The sequence below is a fragment of the Paroedura picta genome, chromosome 9 (genome assembly GCF_049243985.1).
Source record: "Paroedura picta isolate Pp20150507F chromosome 9, Ppicta_v3.0, whole genome shotgun sequence".
NCBI lineage: Eukaryota > Metazoa > Chordata > Lepidosauria > Squamata > Gekkonidae > Paroedura > Paroedura picta.
The window spans coordinates 26,142,752-26,166,465 of NC_135377.1; the positions used below are offsets into that span (position 1 = coordinate 26,142,752).

Sequence of the window (23,714 nt, forward strand, 5' to 3'; positions counted from 1 at the left end):
TAGGAAATTATTATACTGTATTGGTAAATTGTGACAATCGTGAACAGTGAATGATGTAAAAAGAGAATACTCTTAAGCAGTATCGCCGTCGAGGGGCTCACTTCTGTCCAATTAAGTGAACAATCTTTGGTTAGAGGAAAGACGGTTTACTCCAGTGTAAGAGTTCTGTTCCAATGGGAGATTTCTCTGTTAGCAAAATGGAGTTATTGGATCCAACCCATTGTACCTATAGAATTTGGGTCCATCTTCTCTAGTAGGAATCATAAATGAACCAGGCTAGTACGAAGGAAATGAAAACCCAAACAATCTGTACATTTTTATTCTCAGAACTGTAAAGTTACAGGCACTTTCCCTGGACAGAAGAAACAGCCACGCCAATAGAATGCATGTGTGTATATTTGACTATTTGCCAGAAGAAACATTCAGGTGGTTTGTATTTGTGCGGAGGGACAGAGTTTATTCAGAATGAGTTGCCGTGAAGTATCAGATACAATTCCAATTTCACACTTGCGACACTCAGGAGTAAACGATACATTATCCTGGAATGATTTAATGTATTAAAGTGTACTGGGATTATGGAATGTATAAAAGGACATCGGTTTTGGACAGCAACAGCACTAGGTAAGTAAGGCTTAACTCCCCTGAACAGAAATGGCCATCCTCCCTTAGTCCTGGTAGGAAAAAAGATGGTGTAGTATCAGTATTAAATTTATGTATTTTGGGATTTATAAACTGGCCCTCAGTAAAACTGTCTCGGGACGGTTCAGTTCAGGATATATGTGTGATTACCGAGGGAAAAACAAAACAGGGAGGGTGAGATTAATCAGCACTGTAGCCCTGATCCTAATAGAGCTCCTTGTGATTGCTTTTCAAGGTTGAAGCATACATTGGGAGATCCAGTCACAGTCCTCGGGAATGAGATGCAGTTATGGAATTAATGTGGACAAAACATAGCTAAGGCCTCATTTCCTGTTTGGGGTCTGGCAGGGCTGTTGTCAAGAACTTGATCTGTCAATCAGTTCAGTCAGCTGCTTGGGTGAAGCAGGACATGCGGTTTAAGGCCATTTTAAATACAAGATCAAATGAAGTTCATAGAGATATGACCAAAAAGGAAGCCAATTCACACAAGAGGATAGCCTTAAGGAGAGGCAACCACATAGCTCAAGTGTCAGCCACAATTGTACATTCTGATACTGGCAATATGTAAAATGCAGATTATAGAGTCAATTCTTCCTCTCAATGGTTAAATTCCTAGAAGGGTAAAAGAGGCAGTGGTATGTCTGCTACTGGAGAAACCATCTCTGGATCCGTGGGAACCTGCCAACTACTGCCCCGTCTCGCATCTAGTACTCCTGGGGTAAGTGGTGGAAAGAACTGCTGATCAAATAGCAGCATTCCTGGACAAAGCTTCAGTCCTAGATCTGTCCCAGCCATGGGGTGGAAACCGTGCTGATTGCCCTAATGGACAACCTCCTTTGCCAGTTGGACTGAGGCAGGTCAGTGCTGGTCATGTTACTCTACCTCAGAGCAGCGTTTGACATAGTGGACCATGAGCTCCTAGCTCACCACCACCAGAATGTGGAGGACAGCCCTCCATTGGCTGATCTCCTTTCTCTGGGGTCACGGACAGAGGGTAGAAATTGGAGAGACGATTGAGCCACTGCCAATTCACATGTGGAGTACTGCAGGGAGTGGTCCTCTCTCCAATTTTATTCCACATCTTTATGCATCCTCTTGCCCAGCTGGTACGGAGGTTCGGACTTGGGTGCCATCAATATGCAGATGACACCCATCTCTTCCTCCTGATGGGTGGATGCCTGGATGCACCCCCATAGTCTTTAGCCAGATATATGGAAGCAGTGATGGGCTGGCTCAAGCAAAGTCCTCTGAAGCTCAACCCTTCAAAGATGGAGGCCAGGAAGGATCCAAGCGAGGAAGTGTGATTACACCAACCTGGATGCTGCCCTCTCTATAGAGGCACAGTTACAAGAGTTGCACAGCTGGCATTTTTCCTCTTATTCCAAGCCAAACGACTAGTGCCCTATTTGGCCCTGGAACACCTAACCATAGTGACCCATCCAACAGTCATCTCCAGATTGGATTCCTGCAACTTGCTCTCTGTAGGCCTACCGTTATCCCTGATTCAGAAGCTACAATTGGTTCATAACACAGCATCCAGGGTTCTCTTGAGAACACTTTGGAGGGCCCACATCTGGCCTGTGCTCCATCAACTGCCCTGGTTACCAGATGAATCCCGGATCAAGCTTAAAGTCCTGGTAATGACTTTTAAGGCCATTCACGGTCTGGGCCCAGTGTATCTGACGGACTGTCTCTCTGCTTATACCTCTCCAAGAGTTATTTTATTCCACATAGCAACTCCAACTGGCTGGTGATCCATGTCAGTCCTGACCCTTTCCCAGTGGAATGAGCTCCCAAGGATTTCAGCTGTCAGAACTAGCATAACTCCACAGGGCTTGCAAAATGGAGCTCTTCCGCCAAGCATTTAATTGAGGTCAGCAAATTTACAACACCTTTTGGGCCACCAGAACCCCTCCCTAGTCCAATATGCCCATTAATAACATCATGGGACAATTCCAACATGCAGGGTTATGACTGAAATATTAACAGTTAGTGAACATTCAAATGTTGTTACTGTCAATTGATGTAGTTACTGAACTATGTTGTATCTGCCATATGGTTTCATGTTCCTCTTGAACTGCCCTCAGCGACAAAGGAGGGTGGTTTACAAATGTAAGAGATAAATAAATAATAAAAAAGAGATCAAACATAATGTCAATGATCTAGTACAAAAACAATCATGGAAGTATTAAAAGGTTTTTTAAAAAATCATAGTTATTCATGATATCCAGAGTGTGCCCATCTAAAGCTACAGTGGGGTAACAAGAGGAATGGAGTAGGGGATACAGTAGGGGAAAGTCCGAGGGTGCAAATTTGGCAGAATTAAAATCCAGATTACTTTTCCTATTGATTTCAACAGGATATGCACTGTGCACAGTCAAATCTAGCATTTGCAAATTATAGCCACTGTAGTATAAATCATCCACTGAAATATATGCAAAAAGAAACATATTATATTGCCCTGCATTATGATCTCCAGCTAATAAATGTATTTTAGTTTAAAACGTGAATATAAATAAATAAAAAGTTAAAATACTACTTCAACATATAGAGTCATAAATCTTTGATGATCTCATTTCTGTTATGCTGTAAACATTTAAGTGCAATATCACCTGACTTTAAATATGATGAACCTTAAAACATGCTAATCATAAAAATAGCTTTTACAAATATACATTTGTATACAGTGTCTCCTTCACTTTTTAAATATGTCCTTCATATTATCATACAATTCATTGGCCCTTCTGACATCAAAATTAAAAAAATAATACCAATAATTAGCCAGGAAAAAACACATTTACAATCTAAACCATAAAAATCTGACAATTGTACAGCTTTAGAACATTTAAGAAATGGAATTTCTAAGTTTTGAATGTAATCTCCATTTCAAGAAATAGATCCAGTTTTTCATAAAAATTGAGTCAAAGATGTAGCCAGCGCGGAACTGTAGTTCACATTTCCATGTGAGGAAGTTGATTAATTCTCTTCTCCATTTTCAAAGGGATTGGATGCAATTCCCAATTCATTTGATCTGTAGAAACTATAAAATAAAACAGGTGCTTAAGTTTGAAAAGAGAAAATAGGTCAAATTGCATGAAAGGCCAAACCCCATCAGAACAAGCCTCTAAAATCTTCAGGCCCAGGTGGAAAACTTAATATTTTGACATAAGCAAATAACTTTTCATAATGTCTGAAATGAAACAAACAGATTATGAAATAAGCAGATTACAGATGCCACAACCAAATATATTTTGTATACACTTAGGAATCTTCATTGTGGACTGATTCAAATAATTCCTTATGGACTGGACTCCAAGAGTCACTGTTGGAGATCTGTTATCTTCAGTGTAGTGCCTATCCTACGGATGTCCACGGGGAATAAGCCTATCCTCTGTGCTTTTCATCCTCTATGTAAAGTCCATAGGAAAAATCATTCCTAGTTTTAAGCCTGGCTCTAATCGATCTGCCATCAATATCTATGTCTTCCTATCCAAACCTCTTGGTGATGCAGCCAAGGTTTTTGAGCCATTGCCTTACCACTATGGCAAACACACTGAAAGTAAATCCCTACAAGCATTGGCTGGAAGAGCAGGGGTGCCGAAGGAGACTGTATTTCCCCCTTCAGAACCTAGGAGTTTCCACAGTAGCCTGTGAAACAAGACTGATGCAGCAGCAAAAAATGTTTCTTCCAACTCAAATCTGATCTAAGTCCAGTTCCATGAACACTCAGTCCATGCCACACACTGGGCATCTTAACTTTAGATTTAATTTGGTTCTAATTACTTACCTAAACAACAAACGTTCAATTTATTAACCACATTTTACTGTTTTCAGGGTAAAGCTTTGACACTCTTTATTTACTGAAACACCCCCAATAACCACTTAACTGAAGCATCCTTTCTGTGGCGCTCTAAAATGAACTGACTGGCAGCACGGAGATTAGGCTCTTGAAATGGGAGAGTGGAAAGCTACATCAGGGTAAAACTATAAAATCTGCAATCTGAGCTACCCTTGTTGAGGCATAGTAACAGAAGCATGGAGTCAAGAGCATCGACATTTTTGCATGTCAAGGTGATATCAAAGGACAGAACAACTGTATTCATATTACTGTCTCCTTGTAAGCATGCAGAAGGGTTCACCAATTCTAGGCAATGTTTTCATGATCCTTCTATATGCCTTCCACTTTCCATATTTTTAGCACAAATGCAAAGCCTGAATTATGGACATATACATTTTATATCACCCTCAATCTTCCTCTTGCCTAGCAGACATTCTCGCTGTGATTCCTTCTGCTCTATAGATCCTACAAATATAAATCCTACAAAAGTCCTACAAAAAATCCTACAAAAGTCTTCTACTTGCACTTTTCCATTCTACACAATCCATCACTTTTAGCCCTATCTTCACTTTTGTTTGACTGCCTTTCCTTGTTACGCAAGCACAAAGAAAATCGAATTTCCATTTTAGTTACTGAAGATCTTTTCACAAATCTGTTGTGAGCACTAACAATCCTTATCAGGCTTCAATGAGGAATCAGCGTTGCTACCTATCTGGATTGGAGACATGAATGTTGCCCTTGTCATGTTGCCTGATGGTAATTCAGCAGTCCTGTAAACTAAATGGAGATGGTATTTTATTTCAGTGAGGAAGAAGAATCACTTAAAAACAAACAAACCTGCTTTTCACTACCCAAAGGAGACCCAAAGCAGCTTACAATCACCTTTATTTTCCTCTCTCCACAACCGTCACCCTGTGAAGTAGTTGGGGCTGAGAGAGCTCTAACAGAACTACTCTGGAAAAAACAGCTCTAAGTTTGTGACTGGACCAAGGTCACCCAGCTGGCAGCATGTGGAGGAGCGGGGAATCAAAGTCGGTTCTGTAGATTAGAGTCTGCCGCTCTTAACCACTACGCCAGGCTGGCTCTCTGCTCTCTGATTTGTTTGAAAAGAAACAGAATACAAAATACCTAAAAGCACTCAAAGCTCTATTATTGCCAGAATGACAAAAGTATAATTAACTTCAAATAATAGACAAATTATTTAATTTCAGTCTTTTCTGCTGAAGTCAGAACAATTTATTGCTTACTGTCTGGCATATTTTAAAGAATCATTAAAATGGCTGATTCCTGTATATATATATATATACAACAAATTATACCCTAAGATGAAAACTAATTACATTTTATTAAGCCATTTGGTTGCCCTCTGTGAGCTTATTGGAGATGATTTGTTACGGTTGGTTTGGGGAGGGGGTTGCTGTAGGGGGTTGAACTCAATGGTCTTTAAGCCCCTTCCAACTTTTAAATTCTATGATTCGGTGTAAAGGAAATCATTACCTCTCCAAGTAAGATTTATGTCTTTACTGAAAATGTTAAACTGAAAATATATATACAATATTTGAAGTCATATCTCTTGCCAAAACACAACAAAATATTCTATTTCCCAGTGAAAAATGGCATATGCTTATCTGCAATAGTTTTTCTTTGCTGTGCATTCTTATGTAATTGTTTCCAAGAGAGGATTCACACAGTTGCCATTCCATCTTGCATGATGGTTTTCGGAAGTGGCTATGATGGAAAGGTTTGTTTCACAGATTTAGCTCTTGTAAGGCTTAGCTAAGGTGTTCCTAAATTCATTCCTGATGGGGATTCTCTCTGGAATATGTTGTTTCAATCCAAACTGAACATTCCAATTAACAGAATGTAATGTATATTATATTTGGTCACTTTCTGTTTTGTCACTGTCTGACAAAGGGTGCTTGCACTCGAAAGCTTGAATAAATCTTTGTTGGTCTTAAAGGTGCTACTGGACTCTGATTTTATTGTTTCTGTTATTAAGTTACAGTATCTGTTTGGTTTTTTTATGGGGGAGTATACTTTGGGTAACACCCTTGAATATTCATTTTTAGTCAAGCTTTTAAATCTTGCCTTTCTCGGTGCACATAGCAACTCAAGGTAGCTTAAAGTGTTAGCCTAAACAAGCAGACATTAAAACCACAATGCCAACTTTCCTTCAATTGATGATGTACACAACAAGCCATCACAACCCACATATAAACTGCCCATGACTCAGCTCAGTGTCCATCTAAATAAAATGGCTCATCTCTGTCTGGAATTAGATTCAGGTGCAGATTCCACTGGGAACAGTGACTCAAGGTGGTGTACATACCACCTAGCTAAAATGAGAAAACAAACCCAATCTAATTCAGAATACCTAAAACATCAATAACAAGTCCTGACAACTTCCATGGACATGGACCTCGGCACTTTACATTCCATCAAGAGGCCCATCCAAATATACCAAATTTGAGTCTGGCACATATATACAAAAACTTATAGCTTGAATAAAACTATGTTGGTCTTAAAGGTGCCACTGGACTCAAACTTTGTTCTATTTTTGAAGGCCAGTACTGCTACCCACCTAAACCCATCTAAATACATCAGTCTTGCTTTGTCTGTGGAACTGCACCAGAGCTGTGTCAGGGCAGGAATAGTATGTACAACTCCATGACATTTTAAAAGGAATGTTGAAAATTAAATTCCCACTTTCCTTTGAATTCATGTTATTGAGTGTATTGCCGGACAATGCTCCCCGAAAAGCTGGCGATTTCTTCTTTTGTGCAATGATGGCAGCATGGATGGTGGTTGCAAGATACTCCAAAAGTCTCTGACTGGTTTCAAAAATTGGGGGAGCTGGCTAGAATGGTGAAGCTTACAAGCCTAATGAACAACTGGCCCACAGATGAGTTTCAGGGACTCTGGAGCTACTATACCGACTATTTAGTCAGGTAGATAGTAAAAGTATTAGTGGAACAGCAAGGCATATTATAACCCATGCTAACTCATGTTATTCTTTTCTGTTAAACTTCTTTACGTAAATTTAAATAAATGCTGGTTTACCAGCATTAAAAAAAAACTCCAAAAGGACAGGAATAATACACTCCCCCCCTATTCTGCAACTGTATTCTTCACTAACCAAAGTTCTATATCATTTTTAAGGGATGTTTATTATAAGTTTGGCAGTACAGATGGCCTACCATAAAACCTGTTCATATGTTACAGTGAATGCGTCCTGCATGTACATATAAGTAAGAACTGATGCACATTCATTTCATGAAAGAAACCAGGACCTGGAGAAATGTGAAGTTCGTATCATTCAGCTGTACATGTCTTTAGTACATGTCTGTACATGTCTGTTGTGAGGGGAGGAAAGGGAAGGCGATCGTAAGCCGCATTGAGACTCCTTCGGGTAGAGAAAAGCGGCATATAAGAACCAACTCATCTACCTACCTACCTACCTACCTACCTACCTACCTACCTACTTCTTCAATTTAATGACCACCACTCCCAAAGGCTTGTGGCGGTTTGCATATGTTCCACTAAAAACCCCATTAAAAGGACTAACAGCAACAATCAACAGCAAGTAAAGATGGCGGAACCCTCAACCCCCCCTATTCATCTACTAGAGGGAGGAGAGGGGAAAGACAAATCAAATGGTGTCCATTGTTGACAACAGGGGGACCCCAATTGCTCTTCCTGCACTAACGTGGCCTCAACCATAGACCTGGTGGAAGAGCTCTGTTTTGCAGGCCCTGCGGAAGACAGCAAGGTCCCGCAGGGCCCGCAGCTCTTCTTCTTCTTAATGTAAGGATTACTCAACACACATATAAACAATCATCTAGTGTATATGGCACATGGACTGTATGCATGTTCACTGTAACTTGTGAACAGGACTATATAATTCCATGCAAGGAAAATGGCAATTTCCACCACTTTGTGTTTGCAAACATCAGGGACATTACATTAAAAGACCACAGAACTTTAATACCAGGGAGTCAAAAACGGAGGTGGCCTACACATCAAATGAAGGAAGGCAGGAGGGAATGCAGTCATAGTTCTCATGATAACCGAGTAATGGGTTTAAACTACAAGTACAACGATACAGGCTAGATATCAGGGGAAAAAATTTCACAGTCAGAGTAGTTCAGCAGTGGAATAGGCTGCCTAAGGAGGTGGTGAGCTCCCCCTCACTGGCAGTCTTCAAGCAAAGGTTGGATACACACTTTTCTTGGATGCTTTAGGATGCTTAGGGCTGATCCTGCATTGAGCAGGGGGTTGGACTAGATGGCCTGTATGGCCCCTTCCAACTCTATGATTCTATGATATAGTTTCCATGCTGGAAAACCATTTTCAAGGACTTTTTCCCTACATTGTAAAACACATGAAAAATTGAATACGGAGATGGTGGGTTAGCTGAAAACAGCTGAAAGTAGATGACAACCAAGGTGCATTGGAAGTCAGTGGAGAGGATAAGAAAGAGAGAAAAGCAGTTGCAGGGAATAATACAGAATTGAGCAGTTTTCAGGACAGGCTGTGTGGTAAAGATCACGGGAATAGATTTTCTGCTTTAAGTTTACATAAGACAAATGACTATTTGATTGTGATAGAGTGAAAAATTACTGCGGTGAAAGATGAAGAAAGGATTACTAGCCTTTTGGGGAAACAGTAATATTAAAGCTCAACCTTTTTAAAGCTGTGTATGTGAAATAGTTTTCCCTAAGATTTCTTCCCATTAATACTGATTTGCCTGCACATGACAGGGGCACAGTGGCGGCAGCAATTTTATTCCTGGCCATTCTTTCTTTTTGAAAGATAAATTACAAAGTGAAATGATGGATCAAAAGATATATTATGGCATATAAATTGTTTGAAGCCGTCCAAAGGTTGGGTGCTGCCTCTAATTTCTTGGAGTCTCTCTCCCGTTACAAACTCTCTCCCCTTTTTCTCTCAATCTAACTTTTCCTTTGAGTTTGTAACTTGTGGCAAAGCTCTGTTTGTCTGGACATCCATGACACATGCAAACTTTCCATGGTGGAGACGCATCCAGAAACGGTGAACAGGTATTCCCTACTGATAACGAAGATACTGGCACAGCTCAGCTGCTCCTTTATCTCAGAATTGTACTTTCGAGCAGAGGTTGAAAATGCAGAGGGACTGGAAAGTGTATCCGAGAAGATGGTGTACCAGTTCCGGAAGAGTTTCAGACTCTCATGGGATCGGAGACATTGCCCTAGGTTTCTTTCTTAGCCTTCATACAGGTCTTTGCATCTTCAAAGCACGTCACATACACAAGCTTGTGGTCCTTACAACAGTCCCGTAAGGGAAGCCAATATGATTACCTCTAAATTTCAACTAGGGAGGCATAAGGCTGAAAGAGAGTGGTTAAGGCTTCCCTGTGAGTTCATGGCAGAAGATTGATTTGCAACCATGCACTTTCAGGTCCAGGATTTCCTGAAGGCTGAATTGAGAGGATGCACCAGAGAGTCTCTTTAATGAGACTAGGTAAGTAGGTGGCCTTGGGTCATGGATCGTGGGGGAGCAAGCCTATGTTTCAGTCTTGCACCTCATTCCCTGCCATAGTACCTGCCCAGCAGTGCAGCATCTCATGGTCCCTCCTGTTTTGCTTCCTTAGACATTTCTGCAGGCACTGTGGCAGGCCAGCCATGCCCCAGAGGGCTTCCAGATTCGCTAGCGGAGGCAGGGGGCACAGGCGGTAAGAGGTGGGGGTGGGGAAGACACAAAGCCCCAGTCGTTGAGTCCACATGAGTTGCTCATATGCTTTCTAGCAGCTGTATATGTGTCTCGATCAGAAAACCAATTTCAAGGCATTTGAAGTCCGAAGAATGGTTTGAAGGCACATCATACAATCCAGCAGTGAAGCGAAGGAGATCTTGCTTTGCAAGCTGCCCGGATGGGACCTCCTGGGACCCCTGTGTAAGCTGCTTTCAGCTCTTTGAGGAAAGATGAGAGGAAGCTGTGTGAACCCACTGATCCCATTTCCCCCCCATTACAACAGCCAGAGAAGTCAGCAGGGAATCAGGGCCGAGCAGTTCCTTTCTTCTCTATGCAGCGACATCCCCTACTTTATTTTGGTTTCCTCAGCTTTAGCAACTTCTATGTGCTGATAAGCGCTAAGACTTTCGTTATCCAGAACTCAAGTCTTATATGTTAGCACCATTGCAACGTGATGTTTTGAGATAAAACTCTACTGTAACTGTAGTCAGTACAATCCTCTCCAAGCAATTACTTCCTTGGGTAGCAAGTTTTGGAACAGGTTCTATAAATAAAATATACATTTGCACTGCTGTGTGAGGCTTCAATGCACAGCAATCAAAAGAGGATCTTACAGGGGAATGGATTTCTTTTTTAAAGTGAGATTTCAAGAATGATTCCACTTTGCTTGAAGACATTATATAGGAGGGTGGGGGGGGGGGAATCCCTGCATCTGATCAGTGTTCCTGCACCTAATGGCAGAAGGCCTGTAAATTCAATGCTTTTCAAGGCCCAACAAGCCACATTGTATATGCATTGGCCTAGTTGCTCAGGGGCATTAAAATTATAACGATGACACAAATTTCTAGTGCATGGCCACAACAATCTGTCATATGCATGCACATACACGAGATTCATGTGTAGTCTGTCATCTCCTCTGGTTTTTATCTTTTGCTTCCTTCCCTAATAGCTCTCAATCCCAGCAGACTTTGTCTCATGTAAAAATCCTATATAGGAATGCCACTTTTCTCCTTGGCTATCTAGTTAAGACCATAAGAGTTGCTATTTATGTGCTGGACCAAAAGTACAACTTTCTCTGTCTAATAACAGGTAGTGAAATTCAGATTTTTATGCCATTTTCTTTTCCATGGCTCCAGTCTCTGGATTTAAGTATCTACAGGTTTAGTTATCCTGAGAATTAGATATAGTGATTGAATCTTATAGAATCGTTTGATAACGCATTCTAGAACGTGCAGAGTGGGTGTAGATTAGAGGAACTCTACATTAAACGTGTATTATTTCCAGTCAGATTAACTGGTGAATTGTTTCTAGTTTCACAAGAGAAAGAATATACAGCTGAATCAAGTATCCAAAGACTGACTGCAGGATTCTGTATGCTGATGAGATTTTTTATAATTGGGAACAGATATGGCCTGTTCATGGCTACATCAGGGTCTTTATTTTTCAGTCAACCCCAGTTGTACAGATCAGGTTAGTGTGTCTGTTTATAATCTGGGCTTTCCAGGGTCAAATTCTCACTTTTTGCTGGGCCAGTCATACACTGCTGATGTGGAGTGATTGGGAGGATAAAATGGAGGAGGGGAAATTATGTTGTAAACTGCTTTGGGCTCTCACTGTGGTGATAAGACTATAAATATCTAAACAAAGAAAAATAGCCTCAGGATCTCAAACAGTTCCTTGTGCTAAATAAGCGAGAACATTTCAGGGGAAAAGGGAATTGACCTAGCCAACAGAGAGCCTGCTGTGTAGCAGCTGAACTGGGGCTGGTCATTGAAATGATATTGGTTTGGTCATTGCAGAGGTATTCTGAATCCTGACCAGAAGTAATGAGGAGATGGGACTGCAACTCACAGGGACTGGACCTTTAGTTTGCAGACTGATGCATGGAAGAATGGCATGCAATCTCATTTCACCATTCGGTCTGTTTTCAAAAATATGAATTATGGAGCATTCACAGAAATAAATTACTATGCTTAAAGTTCTAATAGAAAGAAACGGGGCACGGTAAATGCTCCCATCTGGCTGTGCTCATTGCAAATCAGCATACAGGGAATCCGGTGCAAAATAAATCCTATTAGAGCAGTGAGAAGAACACAGTTAAATCTAGCACAATACTCCGTCTCTGAGCAATTGACAGCCAAAACGAATGGGCTGAGGACAAAAGACCTCCCAGCCGCACATCTATACAAAACAGGAACAATAAACTGGTTGACTGTGATGTGGCAAATATTAAGCACAATAAGAGGAGCGCATCGGGATGTTTTGCAGTTTCTAGTTTTATGATGTGCTTTTATTACTTTGTGCAGTCACGGATTATTAGGTTCACTCCCGCTTTAGAAGGTCCAACACATCAGTATTTATCAAATGTGCTTCTGTACTAATGAGTTTGGCTCAAGTAAATAGCTTTCATTGTTATTCATCAAGTAAGCAAACCTTTTAACTATACCAGTGGTTTTCATACTATGAGCTAGGACCTCTTGAGGTGGGCAAGGCACCTAAAGGCACCAATGTGTGGGCATGCGTGTAAAATTCCAGGCTGGCACTGGATTTAGGGATTCAGCCTTCTTTCTCCCAGCAGCCTGTGTAGATTGAATGCCCCTAGTTGACCCACATTGGAATTCTTGAGGCAACTACACCCCAGTCCCCCATTGGTGCAGCCCGGTATGGTGCAGCATATTGTATGGCTGGAGTGTTGGCTTATGGAAAGGACTCAGAGGGTTGCTGGTGTAAACCCACTGTCTTAATTGTGAGACTTGTCTTGCACCAGACTGTCATAATTGTGAGACTTGTCCTGCACCAGACTCTGGATTATCCCCTATTTAGGATGCTTAGGCCTGATCCTGCGTTGAGCAGGGGGGTTGGACTAGATGGCTTGTATGGCCCCTTCCAACTCTATGATTCTATGATATTTCACCCTTATGTAAAGCCCGTTTACATTAATGGTGCTGAAGTGGGCCACCATCACTATATCGGGAATAGTATTTCTTTATGCAAATTACATGACAATGCTGTGGAAATCCTGAGCCATTGCTTGATTGCTGTGGTTAAATGACTTAGGGAGAATGGGTCAGACTCAACAATTCAACACCTTAGACTTTTGACTCTTCAGATCTATTTGAAATTGAGTTCACCTAGTATCCTGAAACTACTGCAGTGGGATTTGTTGGCATAGCCAGAAGATCCTACTGTAATGCAATACAGACATTTTGTTCCAATTTCCAAAGCCAGGTCTTCTGTACATTTCCAATTTAATTTTGGCATTATTAAATCAATTGCTAGTTCCATTAGTACCTAAAATACGGTTTGTTCCTAGAGACAGACAACTGATGGGGAAGAGGGACTACAGCTCAGCATACTGCATACACTTTACAGAGAGGTGATGCCAGGTTGAGTCCTTAGTATCTTCAGTGGAAGGATCTCAGAGCAGCAGGACAAAGAAAAACACCAGAATGAGCAACATAGGCTGGAGGTGTGAATGTGGCTTGTGAAAAAGCAGCTCTGAATGATCAGCAGGGTATCCTACAAATAAGACCACTGAATTTACTGGGGGACAGTTCCTCTGAGCATTTTAACAGTGGAAATCTACCTATCATATTTTTCTGTCCATTTCTTGAGGAAGCGAAGGTCAGCATACTTGATTTTCTCCTCCCATTTTATCCCCATAAGAACCCCGTGAGGTATGTTACAATTACATCATCCAGCTGAGGTTACCAATGAAGCTTCATGGCTGAATGATAGCACCATTCCAATGAGAGCTACACCCTAGGGTTGGTTGATTCAGCTTGGATAAATTTGAAAGTACCTGGATAAATTTGAAAGTACCTTGGATAAATTTGAAAGAATGCTGATTCAGGTACTTTTTGGACATATCCGAACTGAATCACCGATCCCTGTAGCTTAAACTGACCAAATCAGCTGTGTTCAAATCACAATTTGGCTGCAATTCAGGCAGTTTAAAATTTAAAGAGAAGGGGAGGGGAGCGCCTGACAAATAGATGATCCCAATGCCCTTTAAATGCCTCCAGCCAGAGCCTTCCTATCCTGCTCAGAACTTGCTCTTGGCAGTCTGGGAAGGAGGGGGAGAGTCCACCAACATAGATCTGTTTGGTGCACCCTTATAATACCTCCCCCCACAGAGCCTTCCCAGGCAGTGAAGAGCAAACTCTGGGCAGTCTGGGGAGAGGCACTTAAAGAACATGCCAAAAAGCTGACCCTAATAGCTGTCTGATACCTCTTCAAATGCCCCCCCCCCACCCAGCCTTCCCTATCAATAAAGAGTTGTCTCTTCAGTGCTGTGGTGGGGGGGGGGGAGGAAGCCAGCATTAAACGTCACCTCCCTCCCAGCTTTCCCAGGCAGAGGAGAGCTGGCTCTTCGCTGCCTGGGAACGCTTTGGGGGGGGGGGGAGAGATTTGCCAAGCAGCTGATTCCTAGAGATCAGCTGTCTGGCATTTTCAATGAATCAGTTTGAGATTCTTGAGTTAGCCAAATCAGGAAATTCTTAATCCAAAAAGTGCTATTTTTTTTTCCTGTGCACATCCCTACTACACCGTTCCAAAATACAGGTTCTCTCAGAAACTGAGGTGGCATATTCTTATTTATTTATTTCTTGACATGGATCATGTTCAAAGGCATATATGAATTGGCCTAGACTCTAATTAACAATATCCAAATAAAAATGTTTTTGATGTGGAAGCATAGGATAAATTTAATTGCAAATCATTCCACAAGAAGACAAAAAGTCTCCTATTCTGTGACTTTGGGTGGGGTCTCTCTTAAGAATCCAAATCTCGCCATTGCAAAATTTTGACATACATCAACCACACCCCAATGCATTTTCCTTTATTTCTGGAACGGGCTACAGAAAACTCTTAACACATTTAATTTCTTCTAATACTAAATTATGCTTCAAAATGCAGGTGGGATTAGAGTTGATCTATGGATTCATATTACATGGTACAGCTGAGCTCCGTTAAGACTTCTGACTGCTATGGAAGAGGGATTTTATAGTATAATCCCCTCCCAAATACAAAACTGACTGAACACACAATATTAGTACATCAGAGAAAAAACTATCTACCCTAGATCCTTTCCTCCTAATCAATAGTTTCCTAAGCGGCAGGGTTTCTTTGTTTGTTTAATGGGATATTAAATATACTGTCCACTTGTAGCATGAGAGATGGATATGGGCAGATTCCATCTTGTTCAAAGCACTTATATGCTTTCTAAGGAAGAGGTGCATTTTTCAGTCTCAAAGGTCCTCTCTATATAATATTCAGAGCACAAACATTTTCTTTCTTTCCATTATAACAAGGAATGTGGCAGTTCCTTCTGTCATTCGGTGGCAACCACATATGTTGATCTTGGAACTTTTGAACATAAGGTAAATGTGGATGTTATTACATTGCTTTGCTTCACATGATTAGAAAGCACTCTGTCTGCTGGCAAGTAATTAATCAGGCACAATTTCTGTTGTTTACAGAGGACAATAATGATTTGCTTGTGACTTGAGACCAGATATGAGGGTAATTTACAGACACTACCCATTTTATGAAAGTAATGGAAAACATGGGATAGAAATGCAATCAACATTGTAGGTGTAAAATCAATAAAGTGTTAGAACCACTATCTATGCTACTACCTGAATACCTCTCACTTCAAACTATAACGTTGGGTTATATTACACACGCTGTGACATTTGCCTGGAAGAATTGCTGTGAAGAAATTGCATAGATTTGCAGGACTCACCTACCTGTAATTCACAAATGACTCCCATCATCAGCTAGCTATAAAGCTTTGTTCACGTGCTAGATGCATTTTTATCCTCAGTTTTCTCATGCACAGAGCCAAGTCCTCACCTCCTCCCAAATCTCATTCAGCTTTCTTTTGTGCATGTGTAAAGTGCCGGTAAGTGGTAGCCAGCTTGCAGAGATCCCATAGGGTTTTCAAAGCAAGTGAATAAGCAGAGGTGGTGTGCCACTGCCTTTATTGTCAAAGTCTTTATTGGTGGTCCCCACCCAAGAATTGACCCTGCTTAGCTTCTGAGATCGGATGAGATCCAGCTATACCACACCCCCAAGTTCTCTTTTACCCTCTGCTTAATTTCATTATTTCTAGCAGAACTAGCCCACACCCTCTTTTTGAACATGGATGACTCTAGATAATTGACCAGCAAGATGCAGGATTTCCCCCCCATACTCATAATTTTTCTTAGGAGTTGAAATACAAGCATTCTTGGAAGTTGATATACAAACTGATATACAGTTTGGGGCATGGTTCTTCAGCAGGTCTGCCCTCCCTGCGCATCCTTCAGAATTACTGGAGTCATTTTATTTTCTATCACATGCGGCTTATCAAGATTTTCAGAAAAATGCTGTCTGAAAAACTGAATTGGAGAATGTACCAGGAAATATAATTCGATATATCCTAAGCCACAAAATCCAACAATTCCCTTCCCCCATACTTGGAAAGGGACAATCTTACCCATGGGGCAGCCTGGGCAATTGCTCAGGGCCCTGCAGGCTGATGCAGATGACAGAAAATAGCAGAAGGTAATGGAGTAAAGTCAAAAATCCAGCTCCAGCTCAAACAGTGCACTGGCCTTGACCCCAGAGTGGAGTTCACCTGGCAGCCAGTCAATGCAGCTGCCCGGAACCTTGGTGCAAGCCCAGGACAAGCCAAACACCAGGCTCAGAGATGCTGAACGCCAAATGCCCCACACTCGGGTAAGTCTGGTGAGGGATGTGGGTGGAGGACCGCACCCATGCTTAAGAGGCAACTGGGGAGTGAGGGTGGGAGAGACCAATTTGAACAGAAAAGGGAAAAGAGACAGAGTCAAAACCAACCGGGGGGGGGGGGGGGAAGCAGGGAAGGGAGATCTGGGATCAACAGGGGACAGAAGGAACATCTGGGAGAGAAACGAGGTGGCAGTGATGGGAGAGGAGGGGAAGGAGATAGGAGTGAATGGAGTAATAGAAGAATTGGGGCAAGAGGTAGAAGGAAATCAGAGGAGCGAGCAAGAAGAGGAGGGAAGGGGTGGAGACCAGTTGGAAGAGAGGAAGGAAGAGGGCAGTAGCTGGTGACCAGAACAGGAGCAAGCTTGGCAGTAGCAGCAGCACCCGCAGAGTCCCCAGAGACAAGTGACATGGAGGAGGAGGAGGACTCGGAAGAGGAAATACCTTCCTCACCTCCCATAAGTAGACAGCTTAGTGTTGGTCCCAAACACCAGTGGAAATCCAACAGGGTGAGATGCTGGGTGTCACAGTGATACAGGCATGGTGAAAACTGGGTTCCTTTCTCTTGTTCATGTTGGGTTGGGAGTGGAGATAAAAGGAATGTGAAGGAACCCATCTTTGAGTTTTTGTCTAGGGCTTGAGAAACATTGAGACCACCACTGCAATAGGGTACTGTCTCCATTGTGGAGGCAAGACTGAAGCATGGGGAGGATATATGAGCATTGCCAGAGCCCAGGGATCCAGGAATACAACACATACAACTCCATCAGCTTCCCTTTGTTCTTCCAAGTACAAGCAACACTGTCCTCTACACACAACTTGTTTCACTGATTTTTTAAATAAGCTTCTGTGACCCCCACCTTCCACAAAGCCCAAATCTCTTCTAATAATTGTAAGGAAGTGCCATTCTGCAGCAGAATTTATCCTCCCTTCAGCAAAGTCAGTTTCCATTACACAGTGGCAGGAGACCATACAGTCAGCACTGATTTGGGCCTGGCACAAACATGACATTAAGATAGAAGTGAACTTCATGTTATTGTCTAAAAAGGTCCTTCGGCAAAGCAAGTAAACTGCAGTCCTTTGCACATTTTCTTAAGTTTCAGCACTCAGGAAAGAAGGGAGTCTTATTTATCGGTTAATGTGTGTAAAATTGAACTCTAAGTTGATTTCACCCCATTCCCCTTGGCAAAACTAGATTGGTTTACTGAAATATTGTTATCCTAAGCACAATAGTTAAAAGGAAGTTCTACAGAGTTCTGTTAGAGGCCTTCTCACGTGTGTGCAGTTTTGGCGTAGGATATGTTTTTGCTTAAAATCCAAGCCAAATGAATGCCTGATCTCCTTGGAAAGAAATATTTTTAGTACTGCTGAGATAATGGCCTTACAAATATTTAAGAGTTTTACCTGATTGATTTGCCTGTACAACTTTGAAAAGCTGTGTATGTCATATTAAAAAATAAGTGTGTTTGACTTGACAGAAATAGCATAACTGGGTAATTTGGTGGCTGAACATTTTGCCCCTGCTGAAATGGCAAAGCTGCAGATAATACTCATGTGAGAGACTAAGCCCACCTTGGCCTATTGCCTGTGACCACTTACAGCAGGAAGAGAACATAATAAAGATGTGCCCCTAATGCAAGAAACACCCAAATAAGGTCCCACTCTCAGAACCAGATGGTCAAGGTCTGAAAAGCTTCCTACTTCCAAGTGTTCAAGCCACAATATGCAAAACATTTCCTTTAGAAAATAATAAGAGTCGTTACCAGAATCCAGGCTGATAAAACTAATCAATTTCTGAGCTGGAAGTAGTAAACAGGACTTTAGAGAGCTGAAAGTTGTATGCCATTATATTCAGTGGGGAACATGCTAAATTCTTATGGTCCATTATTGTCTTTGATAAAGTTTTGGTCTTTATCAAAAGGATAATGATGCAGAAAATAAATGAAGGTATACAAACTGAGCAACTGTGGCACTGTCATCCCACTTTTAATATCAGAGCAATCCTAAACAGAATTAAACTCTTTGAAGCTCATTGACTCTTGTGGAGTTTGAAGGGTGCAACTCTGCTTAGAACAGCACTGTAAATAGCTTATTTTCTATCTCCAGCTTTAGATACAGTTCCAGTATTCATTCATGGAGCCATCTGTTCTCCCAAGCTCCTCTTTTAGTTAGTGGATTTCTTTTTCATTTCCACAAATAATCAAATCTCAATTAAGAGTAGTTATGTTCACTGCTGAGACCAGAAACTGATGAAGAGCAACATATTGCAAAGGGTAGCCCAGAGCACCCCAGGGGAGAAATTGACTCAGCATGTTGCTTGAATCTCAGGGTTTGAGCCTATATCTGAGAGGAGACTTGCCTAATGAACAACACAAGAAGCATTCATCATTGCAGCTGAAAACAAACTGCTCCCAAGAAAACAAACAGCTTTCATTACATAAAACTGAAGCAATAAATGAGGACCTCTATGCATGCAAATCGACAAAAACAAAGATATAACTCCTCCCCCAGCACTACTTGTGTGTATAAAAATGGCTTATGGGGAAAAGCAGGAGCCCCCAATCCCCACTAGTATTCTGGGCCTGTTTGGGCTACTTCCTGCAATTACTGTGTGCCTGTCAGGAAACCCAAGTTGGGTCCTGGGAACAGGACAGAAAGTGGCCTGAACTACACAAAACTGCAAAGAATTACATTGATCAGTAGGGTTTAAAGCTAACAAAACCAAAGGGCTGGGAACATGATGGCCTCAGCATGATGCTACTTCCAGGAAAACATGGAAGTGATGCCATGTCTTTATAGAAATTGCCCAAACCATAGATTTCGGGTGATTCTTCTAGAGAAGTGATGTCACTTCTGAGTTTCTCTGGAAGTGACATCATACTGTTGGCCATTTTGATGTTTTGGTTTTCTCCTGCCTTCATATCTTGACAGTGATGGAAAACACCAGTTGGCAGTGGGGGGCTGACAAAACTACTGTGAATAAGCATTTACCAAATAGTCTGCAGCACAGATTATGTCAGATGCAGGAAAAAAAGAGAACTGTTGCCAGCACTGCATGGGCTTTAGAGAGCTAGTCTAACCATATCTACCCAGAAGTAAGTCTTATCTTATTCAATGAGGCTTACTTCCAATAGTGTTCTTGTGACTGTAGCCTGTATCTGCTAGTGCTAGAATATTCTTTTTCTTAAAGTCGCATGAACTCACATCACTAAACATAATAAAGCTCATGTTGACATCTCATTCCCTACCTGATTGGCCCTCCCTGAGGGTATGCCGCCAATGAGGGGCAATCAGTTCAAATTACACCCTGTCAATGAGGGCCAATCAATTAAAATGCACTCTGCCAATGAGGGCAAATCAGTTCAAATTGCGCTCTGCCAATGTGGGACGATCAGCTCAAATGGCATGCAGTCAATTCACTCCCTACATGACTGCCCCCAGTAGGAGATGGGGCCCTCTGCCAGGAATGGCATGCCCTGGTAGTTTCGCCCCAAACAGGAGGGAGCCCTCAGCCAGGAAGGGCTAATGGGGGGGGGGGGAGTCAGCTCCATAGAGTCTCCCCTCTCAAGTAGCCCTTTTCTTCAGGGGGACAGATTTCTGTTGCTTAGAAATAATCTGCAATTCCAGCAAATCCCCAGGTCCCAACTGGAGACTGGCATCCTGCAATCACTGGGGCACAGTGCCACAAAATTCCACCCTCCCAAGCAAGTTCTTTCATTGCAGAGTCCCCCCTCCAAAACAGTCATTTTCCCCTGGGGAGCTGATCTCTATAGCCTGCAGATGTCATCCAATTCCAGGAGATTTTCAGACTGTGCCTGGAGGTTGGTGACGCCTGGGTCAGGAATGTTCCTTGAGGTTTGGAGGCAGGGCCTCAAGACTCCAGGATGGGCAGGAGCTTTTGCCATGTAGGAAGGCCCCCAGGAAGGCCACAGTGCAGGTGTGCATCCCAGCGCCCTTTGTTTCCCTGGGTGCAACAGGCTTTGTCTCTAGTTGACTAAAATAAACAAGAGTTTAGTGGCACCTTTAAATCTTGTAACAAGAGTTCAACACTGTGCAAACTTTGGCAGACTACAGCCAACTTCATGATACAGGTAGTGGGTTCTCATTAGGCAGATATGAGGTTATGAAACAACAGCAAGTCAAGTGGCCATGAAATGCATGCTGTACTAAGAGAACTACAATGCTGTAAAATTCAAACACAATCAGGAAATGTACATAGGCTATCCCTTCAAAGCAGAAAACTGGTCATTCCCCTAGCTTCACTAAGTTAATATTTGTATAATGTCAGATCTCTAGAATGACACTCAATGATAGTCAACAGTTACAGATGGGATTCTTGTGAATGCCTTACCAGCTCACTGCTTCCATCCTCATCAAAATCTTCGTCTATGCCATCTGTCATCTCTTCCCCATCACCATCTGCATCTAGCCCACCTTCAATAGGCTCTTCTGTAGAGTTGTCTGCATTCTCCGATATACATTCCTCTTGAATCAATTCAGCACTGTCTTCTATTTGTTTCTTTTGAGCTTCTGAAGAGGAACAGAGCGAAATCATCTGTTTTCTTCTGGAAATGAATCTATGTTCCAGGCAGCTGAGCACTTTCTTTCATTCCCTGAATGATGGTAACTATAAAACATTTATATTATCCAGCACAGCAGCCACAATCATGAGGTTTTCTTGAGGCAACCCCAAGGACTTGTGCACACCTTATGACTTTCCTTTTGAACTGCAGCTCATTGTGTAGAATCACATGGTGCCCATGAACGTCTCCCAAGTTTAAAAAGAGCCTTTTGGGAGTGCCAGCAAGGCAGACCATGTGTGTATGTGGCCAGTGTTATATACCTACACATGTACTTTTTATAACTCTATAGATAGATGTGCTGAGAATCTTCGTCATTTTGTTAAAAAGTAAATTTTAAGTGACCAACATTTCAGAGATATGCTTTCAAATATGATAAAAAGTCAGCAATAGGGAAGCAATTTAATAGAAGGCCATGGCCAAGACATTCTAAAGCCCTTATAATTTCTATGTGCACTTTCTTGGACGAGTTACAGAAATTCTGTGCCTACCCAGCTGTGCAATGCAATCTATGACATTAAGCAATCTACATCCCTATGTGTGGCTGATTCCTGCAATTCAGTCCAAATGTTTTAATTGTGATGTCTCGAGAAGTCACAGCAGCAGACATTTCACACAAGCTATTCAAAGAGGCTGAATAAATGCTATGAGTAACTGTATAGGCTAAACAAATTCAGGAGTTAATCATGAAAAATTGTTTTGATTATATAGAACACTAATTTCTGTCTCACTGGTTTTAGAGAAATCCTAAGGGCAGGGCAGATTAGGCTATGCCGGCCCTCAGTTTCATCTAATTCCCTTTCTAATCCCGCATGCCCTTTGTCCCTGTAGGTCCCATGGCCAAAATGGGGGTAGGAGGGTACAAATTTTAAATGAATTTACAGCACGTAACAATAGTTTAGAACAGGTGGGGGCATCTCCTGACACACATGCCAATAGCAAAACCTCAGACCATGTTGCCTGGCACTCAGGGCTAGAGCTTTGCTCAAGCAACCAAGGTATGGCTTTCCCCCATCATTGTCCACCAGAGTGGTACAAACTGCCAGCCAAGGCAAATCCTTGAGATGTTGGCAGTGCTGCTGGGGCTTGGCTTGTGCAGGGCATGTCTGTCCCTACAGAACCTTCATCTCCCTCTGACAACTTGTTTGCCAATACACCAACATCTTTCCAGGTAGATGACACTTCTTTTGGACACGTGGGACCCAAAAAGGTTGCCTAATCCTGCGTTCGTCTCCTTACCCACTCCTTTTCATCTGCCTCTTCATAACCACCTTGTGGTGGAGAAAGTTGACAAAACAGTCAGGTGCCTCAGATGGGTGCTTTGTTAACTCTCCCCATCCAGAACATGTAGTGGAGGAGGAGAATGGAGTATTAAGTGAGAGGAAGGAAGGAAGCAAAGAGGAGTGTCATCCTTTGCGTGATTTGCTGATATGTTTGTCTGGTAGTTCAGATCTGTAGAATATGCTCTGTGCTCCCTCTTAACAGTCTGTCTGTCTTCTTCTTAAGAGCCATATAATTCAGTGCACATTGTCCGGTTCTCTGATTTGTATTTAAATTAATTCACAGCCTTTCCCATAAGAACTGCCAATGTCAATTCTCATATAGGCTCTTTTGCATAGTAATAGCTTTTATGTTGAAACTTCCATTATGGGGATTTGCCTTTCCAGAAGATAATACTTTATGCTGCTGCTTCAGCAGTTTATCTACATTAATAATATCAACTTGTACCAAATTTGTATCAATAGGTTGGTATAATACAAAGAATTCATATTGTATACCTTTTCAGGGAGTTGTAAAATACCCAAATTCATAAGAATTACACAGATTTATTTTTTCTGGGATGGGATTACATTAGTTGTGAGAATCTGTCTCTGGTTCTATGGATTTTATAACAATATTTATCTCAGTAAGAGAGCATGGTGAGCTACACAGACATAGGTGCTCCTGGGGAATAACCACTTGTGAGATGGTAACTTCTTCCCACTCCATTCAAAAGGTATCTCTGAGGCTCTTTAAGAACTTGAGGGGATATCTCTATCTCTCTATCTAAAGAGATATATCTATATCTATCTATCTCTATCTCTATCCCTATATCTATATACCCACACACACACACACATATACTTGCACAATGCATTCAAGTTAGCAATGCTACTTTTAACATTTATTATTTACAAGCTGGAGGTCATGTG

At 41.8% G+C, this 23,714-nt stretch overlaps 1 protein-coding gene across 12 annotated transcripts in view; it reads right to left on the reverse strand.

Moving 5' to 3' along the window:
- Positions 1–303: 303 nt before the first annotated feature.
- Positions 304–23,714, reverse strand: part of RALYL (RALY RNA binding protein like) — a 298,190-nt gene continuing 274,779 nt past the window's right edge. For all 12 annotated transcript variants that reach the window (XM_077352021.1, XM_077352019.1, XM_077352017.1 and 9 more), the window contains 2 exons: positions 21,294–21,472; positions 304–3,679 (listed from right to left, as the gene is read on the reverse strand). In XM_077352021.1, the coding sequence (XP_077208136.1) occupies positions 3,662–3,679; positions 21,294–21,472 (197 nt within the window). In that variant the 3' untranslated portion in view covers positions 304–3,661. The remainder of the gene's footprint in view (positions 3,680–21,293; positions 21,473–23,714) is intronic.